This window comes from Morone saxatilis, unplaced genomic scaffold, assembly GCF_004916995.1.
Source record: "Morone saxatilis isolate NCDOM2014 unplaced genomic scaffold, NCSU_SB_2.0 Contig3, whole genome shotgun sequence".
Lineage (NCBI taxonomy): Eukaryota > Metazoa > Chordata > Actinopteri > Moronidae > Morone > Morone saxatilis.
Window position 1 is genome coordinate 21,923,160 of NW_023339873.1, and position 7,554 is coordinate 21,930,713.

General features: G+C 39.0%; 1 protein-coding gene across 2 annotated transcripts in view; it reads left to right on the forward strand.

The window, feature by feature from the left end:
- Window positions 1-5,251, forward strand: part of LOC118337458 (neurexin-3a) — a gene marked incomplete at its 5' end in the record, with an annotated part of 77,316 nt that extends 72,065 nt beyond the window's left edge. The window contains 1 exon segment of one of the 2 annotated variants that reach the window (XM_035674506.1): window positions 3,416-5,251. In XM_035674506.1, the coding sequence (XP_035530399.1) occupies window positions 3,416-4,356 (941 nt within the window). 2 annotated transcript variants of the gene reach the window in all.
- Between the last annotated feature and the right edge of the window lie 2,303 nt (window positions 5,252-7,554).

The window sequence follows — 7,554 nt, forward strand, 5'->3', positions numbered from 1 at the left end:
CTCTGCGCCACAGTCGCCCAGGCTAGAGCTCAGCGATAAAATTATTAATTTGAATTTACGTCTTAAAACGATGCAAAATACATCTGAATTGTACAATCGAGATTTAAACTACCAATGCTGTAATGCGGGGATATGCAGCTACTAAGGACAACAAGTCACTGATCTACACAGAACGTGTTGAATCATTTCTCCATGGTATCCCATATGATAAGATGTTCCTTTATTGATCCCCGTAGAACAAATTCAAAAAGAGGGGATCTAAGTCACAGATATGGTGTCTTTTATCATTTGAAAGAAAAAAAAACTGGGATGAAACTTTTATCTTTGAATAGTAAAGAGATTAGTTTAATGCAGACACATATGTTCAATCTACAAACTAACTCTTCCTTAAATTCCAAATAAAGATCAAATCCTATGGTACAATAATAGAATTTATTCCAAGGAAACCAGACTAGTTGATTAGAACTAAGTGAGTGTTTTCTGGTTTTATTTAGTAAACTGAATATCTTTGGGTCGTGGACAAGACATTTCAGGACGTCACCTTGGGCTTTGGGAAATAGTGATTGACATTTTACAGCCCAAACCATTTAATTAATTGAAAAAATGATCAACAGATTAATATAATCTAATTGTTAGTTGCAGCCCTACTTAGTAATACTTTATATGAACACAAAATGCTACATGTACCACCTGTTAGAAATAGAGAGAGAATGATTCTGTAAACATCTGTTTGAAGCAGTGCTCATGTAAAAACCTGCAAACTGCATCTCCGATCAAACTGTGAACATTAACAACTGAATGAGTCTTGAATAGTGTTTTGTTGTTTGCAATGATAGAATAAAATGGCCTTTGTTTGATCTACAGAGTTGTGTGCTTGTGAATGTATATGTTGGTGTTTGTGATAATTTGTGAGTGACATAACAGTTTGCTTTAGCTGATACAGTATTTGTAATATGCATCAATGATTCAGTATGCACATGCTCCATGATAGTAGATACTTTTCATGTCAATGGCACTTTGAATGTTCACTCCAGTGATACCTGCTTGAGATTACATGAGAAAGTAAATCAGTAAAACTGTTTTTGCATTTTTACTCAAAAATGAGTTCTTAGCATCTATCAACCCTTGAAAGTAGAAAGCCTAGAGGTACAGATAGAACCTGTAAATGTGGGTTTACACAGCAACATAATTGCAGTGTTTGGTAATTTGAAGTATTTTGTTGTTATTGAATTGCTGTGTTGGGTAAGTCCCATTCCAACCACTCTGAAGCAGCCACGCTTTCACATCTTCTATTTTTAACAAATACAAAAAAGACTGTGATGCTTCATTGTTTAACAAGCAGCCACTCTACAGTTTTACTGACCACCAACATACATACATATTACAGTAATGTTAGTAAGGTGTTACACCCAAAGCTGGGTGTACACTGTCTGATTTTAGAAATGTTGCTTAATTCCTACTCCTACTGTACGATTAAATCATCTGTGGTTTAAACTAAAGCTCATGATTTATGTGCTTGCACTATACGGGATAATCTTTTTCCCACGATGGCCCCTAATGAAGGCAACGAGTGCTAGCCAGTCAGAGGCAGAGTAGGGTGGGGCATGACTTTACCACCCATGGACCCTTAGCTCACTGTACATAAAATCAAAAATAAAATGGCCCGTCAGCCCCTGTGGACCATACTGTCTGTTGACAATTGACAGTTTTGATTAAACGCTCTGAGGCAGACAGAAGTTTGCTTGTTAGCAACAATGCTAATGATGATCTAAAAATGCCTTGATTATCTGTCCCATTCTGTGTGCCAATTTTCAAAACTTAGAAAAAAAGAGTCCCCGGCGTATATGGGCTCTCTCGTTCATATAGGTTATGATTTGAAGAGGAGGAAACTACAAAGAGGCATGCATGCAACTGCCACAACCACGACCAGCCTTTGTATTTTCTATCCACATGATGAGTGGTGTTGCCATGGCACTTTTAGACCCTCTGATGTTGGGGGAGGCACAGTGAGAAGAATGGCACACCTTTGGGGAATCAAAAGAAATTCAGAAATTGGATTAAATTGTTTATTTATTTATTGAGTTTATTGAGTTTGCAGTTGGCATAGAATTGGCTTGATTTGATCTTTAACACTTACCTATGATTGAGAGGAAATAATTTTTTTAAATTGTAGTGCAACGTAAGAGCATATACATATTTAAACAGATTTGTTAGGGGACCTGGCCGTCAGTTCTTCTGGTCTGGTGAGCAAGGGGGTACCCACACAATGAAGCTCTTAAAGACACACTTAATCAAAGTACATGCCACAACACTGTTCAGCCAGGTCTGTATTTCACAAAGGGTGAACATTCAGGTGACTTTGCTCTGCCATTGACACTGAACTTATAATAATAATATAAACTTAAAATCAAAGTTATAGTTGAACAGCTTTTTCTTGGTCGCAGAGCTGAATCATTGTCACTTTTCAACTTAAATTAACAGCACACTGAAGCCCAGTGAAAAAGCGAGGAGAAAGGAGGTTCCTAATGGCATCAGAAACTAACATGATCAGTATTCCTTGTTATGAGACACAACCTCTCTGTAATTCACTTAATTATCTAGTCTGTTTGACCTCCCACTATCTGGAAGTGGTGAACTTTAGGACATGGTCTGTTGACTCCATATATAATAATTTGGGTGCTTAATAATACTAATGACACATTGCCTGGAATGTGCATCCAATTTAATATCAGTCCAGCTTTACCCAAATGTTCTCTTCAGTATAAAGAAAGCATTGATGAGCATCCAATTCATTGATGGGAGTTTTCTAATTTTTCTCTTATTCCATTTTTACAAACTGTTCCATCTTAACTAAAGCGAATTTGTGCCCAAACAAACTGGTTGTTTGTGCTCTTTCACAGAAATTTAACTTAAAGATTGAGATCACTTTTAACTTCAAAACAGCTCTGCATCTAAGAAATGTTTGTAGAACTATAACATCGATTTTCTGTATTACCATAGAAAAGCAAGAGGTTTAAGATGATCGGAGAGCCATTAGCCAATATGGATAATGCCTTTTATTTGATTTAAATTGCTGAAAATAGTTATTGGATACTTTAATTCATTTGTATTTAGCATATATAGATTATTAGTTTACATTTAAGGATTACCCATAAAACACTGAATTTAATGCTAATTTTGCTTGATTTCTGTGGCTTGTCCTCGCAAACCTCTTAAACCTTTTGACATTTATATAAATATATTTATATTTATATTTAGCAGTCTTAAACCGAGATGCACATTTTATTTTCATAGATTTGGGTTTAGTTGTTGCCTGCTTTGTTTTTCTGTTTTTACAGATATATCTAATTCAGTATATTTAATAAAACGCCCATGCTGCCCTCTAACATGACTACCTGTCTGTCTCCAATCCCAGGAGCTGAGTTAGTCATCCCAGTACTTGAGGATCCATTAGCGCACCCCTCTGTAGCTCCTCGTGCACCCTTCATTCCCACTCCCTCAACCCACCACCCACTCCTCACCATTATTGAGACCACCAAAGAGTCCCTGTCCAAGGCCACTGAGGCGGGGGTACCTTGCTTGTCGGACCGAGGCAGCGATGATTGTGATGATGATGGCTTGGTGATATCGGGGTATGGCTCTGGGGAAGCGTTCAAGTCTAACCTGCCCCCTACTGATGATGAAGATTTTTACACGACCTTCTCCTTGGTAACAGATAAGACCTTGTCCACGTCAGGCTTTGAAGGTGGCTACAAAGCTCACGCGCCCAAGACTTTTAGACCTAACAAACCTTCAATCTCCAGACGCGGTAGGGCTACCACTACCGCCATACCACTAACCGCCGACCAGAGCCGCACCACCGCCACCTCTGCCTCCACCGCAACCCTCCACAATGCTCCGGCCAAACAGCCGGCTGGCAAAACGAATAACCGCGAGCTAAAACCCCAGCCCGACCTAGTGTTGCTTCCATTGCCCACATCCTTTGAGGTAGACAGCACCAAGCTGAGGGGCCCATTAATAACCTCCCCAATGTTCCGTAATATACCCACAGCACTCCCCACAGAGCCGGGCGTCAGGCGAGTTCCAGGGCCCTCGGAAGTGGTCCGTGAATCTAGCAGCACCACCGGGATGGTCATCGGAATAGTGGCAGCCGCTGCCCTGTGCATCCTCATCCTTCTGTATGCCATGTATAAGTACAGGAACAGGGATGAAGGCTCCTACCAGGTGGACGAGAGCAGGAACTACATAACCAACTCAGCTGTGCAGAGCAATGGCGCTGTCATGAAGGACAAACAGCAGAGCTTGAAAGGCAGCAACAAGAAACAGAAAAATAAGGATAAGGAGTATTATGTGTGACTGTGAGACTTTCGTGAACACGAGAGAGTGAAGAAAGAAAGCACTAAGAGAACATTTACTTATCAGTTTCCTTGTGAGGAGCTATGACAAATGATGGTATAACGTGGAACTTGAATAATCCTATACTGTGCTGAGTAGTTGAACTGATGATATGTACTGTAATATAAAGCACACTTACTATTGTAAGCATAACGACAAGGCTAAATAGCAACTTTAGAGACCTAACTCTTCTATCTGGTCAGAGACGTTATCAGTATAGAAATATTTCACAGCTACATCATTCTCCTAAGTGACTTTTAGAGCTATGTGATCCTTGGCATTGAACAAAATTTTTTTTGTAAAATTGTTAATTACAAAAGGCTCATAATCTTATACATTTTCAGCATGTAAGCAACATGTAGTGCTTTACAAGAGGGGGCTCAGGCACACCATCATTGTAAAACTAAAAAAGGACTCTTGTTATATCAGAATATGACAAATTTTTATGGTTTATACATAATACAAGTGTGGTGTCTAACTTATTTTTGCTTTAAGCAAAAGAAACAAAAAGACAAAAAGAACAGCAAGAAAAGAAAACTATTTCTGTGTATAAAATGATACCAAGTGAGCAAATTGCCATGGGCAGATCTCATAGAATCTGTTGGCTCTGGCATCTGATTCACCACAGTTATTCCTCATTGTCTGACAGACGGAGTGACTCACTTTGTGGAAAGAAGTGGCCGTTTCTCTTGGTAAAAAGCAACTGATTGTAAAATGCATGCCATCCTAATTCAGTACAGTAAAGTACAGTACAGTAAAAGTCCAGTATACAGTGTTGAACTTGGACCATGTTCTCTTTAATGCCAAACAGTTCTTCATCATCAGATCAGAACTTGCCCCTGTCCTCTCTTTTCGATCCCCTCAAAAATGTTAACCATGGAAAAAACAATCTCTAAAAGAAAAAGGTCTATTATTGATGCACAGCCAGTGGTGGTTTTATCTTTTTGCAAAACTGTATGTTGGTTCATTGCCTATCGTTCTCTTTTTTTATGGAGGTGTCAGGAAACAAATGCAGTACTACAACACTGTTAACAAATGTGTATACAGAAATAAATCAAATGTTGAAAGTGTGAATTCTATCTGCTGTCACAGTCAACTGTGTCAAAAAACAAGAAATTTGTTTACATATTTTATTACATGCTAGCTGTTGTACTTTGTAGGTAGGAAATTGTACATATACCATGACAGTTGTAATTTTTAGTACCTCTATTGTACAGACTGAACATATGGTTTATCAACGTATTTCATGACAGAATCTATTAACTGTTAATTTACATGGAGAAAAACTTTAATCAGAATGTGGAGAATCATATTGATATTTCATAAAGAATAAAAATGTATTGTTAGCCTAGAGATCTAACCAGAGATGTTTCTAAAGTTGCATGAATATTTAACTACTTGCAGTTGTCCAACAAATACAAGGTGCCCTTCCTTCTGTATCATGGCTTTTTTTTGTTCTGGGTTACACACTAGTGTTATTTCTTTATGAAAAAGAATAAAGTGAGAGTTATAGTGAAGACAGAGAAACAGAATATAATGGATGGGGGTTCATAGTTTAAAAGAGCTAAAAAGGTGTTTTTTTATGGGACTGGTCACCTCAAATCATTGTCTTGTCACCTCCTTATCATTAGTTAACATTGTGACAATATTTTATTGTTCATTTATGTTCCCATTAACTGCCATTTTCTTTAATGATGTGGAGGTGCAGCATTTTTCTTGCCTGAAATTCACTTTTTTTTTCACAATCGTTTTTCATCAGTTTGATAACAAATAAAACTTTCTTTTTTTCTCTGAAATTATATTGTAGTCCTTGGTAAATCCAATTATGCAATTACTCATGGCAATACAATACCACTTTAATATTTTCTCTGAAAACTTAAAATATTTAGTTTTTCTGTATAATATTCAAAATAGAGTGCTTCAGGGATGACATATTTTTATAGGCCAACCTGGAAGTTAGCATCACTCTACAAAAAAATTGCATATTGCCTTCGGCCATACTGCGATTTCGATAATATTTCGATTAATTGTGCAGCCCTACTGGCCACATGAGCAAACAGCCCCACAACTGTAATCAGATTTTATTCAAAAGCTCTGACTGGTGCATGAAAGTATGTGTTAACACCAACCAGATAACAGAAAACATCTTCATGTAGGAATCCCCCTTGGGGCAAGCTGTGTGAAAAAAATTGCTTTTTAGGGACATTTAAGAGACATTGCCTTCCGACTGAACGATAAGGCAAGGGTCTCCACTGAGAATATCCATCTTTAATTTATGGCCAATGACAAAAAAAAAACCTAAATCAAAGAACCAGCCATCCCTCTATTTATTTTTGTTTCGCAAGCATAGACTGCACATATGCATCTCATCTCACAACTACTGTACACACAGAGAAATCTTAAGTATTGGCCAACCCCCAATTTTTTAAATAACATTTCAAATGCATCTCACGTCACATTATCTAAGTTAGTATCGAACCTCGGCCAATTAAAACACGTGGTTGTATACTGGGTGGAAACTTAGCCCTCTATAGAGCAAGGACAGTGACTCTAAAATCTGGCACTAAGAATACAAAGAAAATAACTCTATTTAAAAAATAAAATGTTGGCATTCAATTTTTTTTATTTTGTTGTTTTTTTATCCAGTTTTTTACGACGGAGTATTAGGTGGCTTCTCACATTCTGGCTGGGCGGCAGTTGGGTGAGGCTAATCCAGAATCCAGCGAGTGAGGTGCATAATCCACAACTGAGGAGCCTCCAGCTTGTTCCCTCAGAAGCAGATGGGCTGCCGGATGTTGAAAGCACTGGAGAGCCGCGAAGGAAAGCTCATCTCACAGTGCCTTCCAGCTGTTTCCGGGTGGCAGAAAGAGCTCTGGTGGCAAGAAGGGAAGATGGGCACCAGCATCAGTCCACCCCCGATTCGGCCCAGACGATAGGCCGAACTGCCAGCCGGACGTCCACTCGATTTGGGCTCCCACCAGGAGGGCGGAGATGGCCGCGAGGCACCAGTCGCCCTATCCAGCCTGCCTCAATTCATAAGGTGCGATGTCAGCTCCCTTACCGCGCCTGCTAGGCTGTTGGAGGTCCTTTTGCCGGTGCAGCGCTTTTTGGCACCTTGGCAACCACGCACAGATGTTTTCCACAGTTGTGGAACTCTCT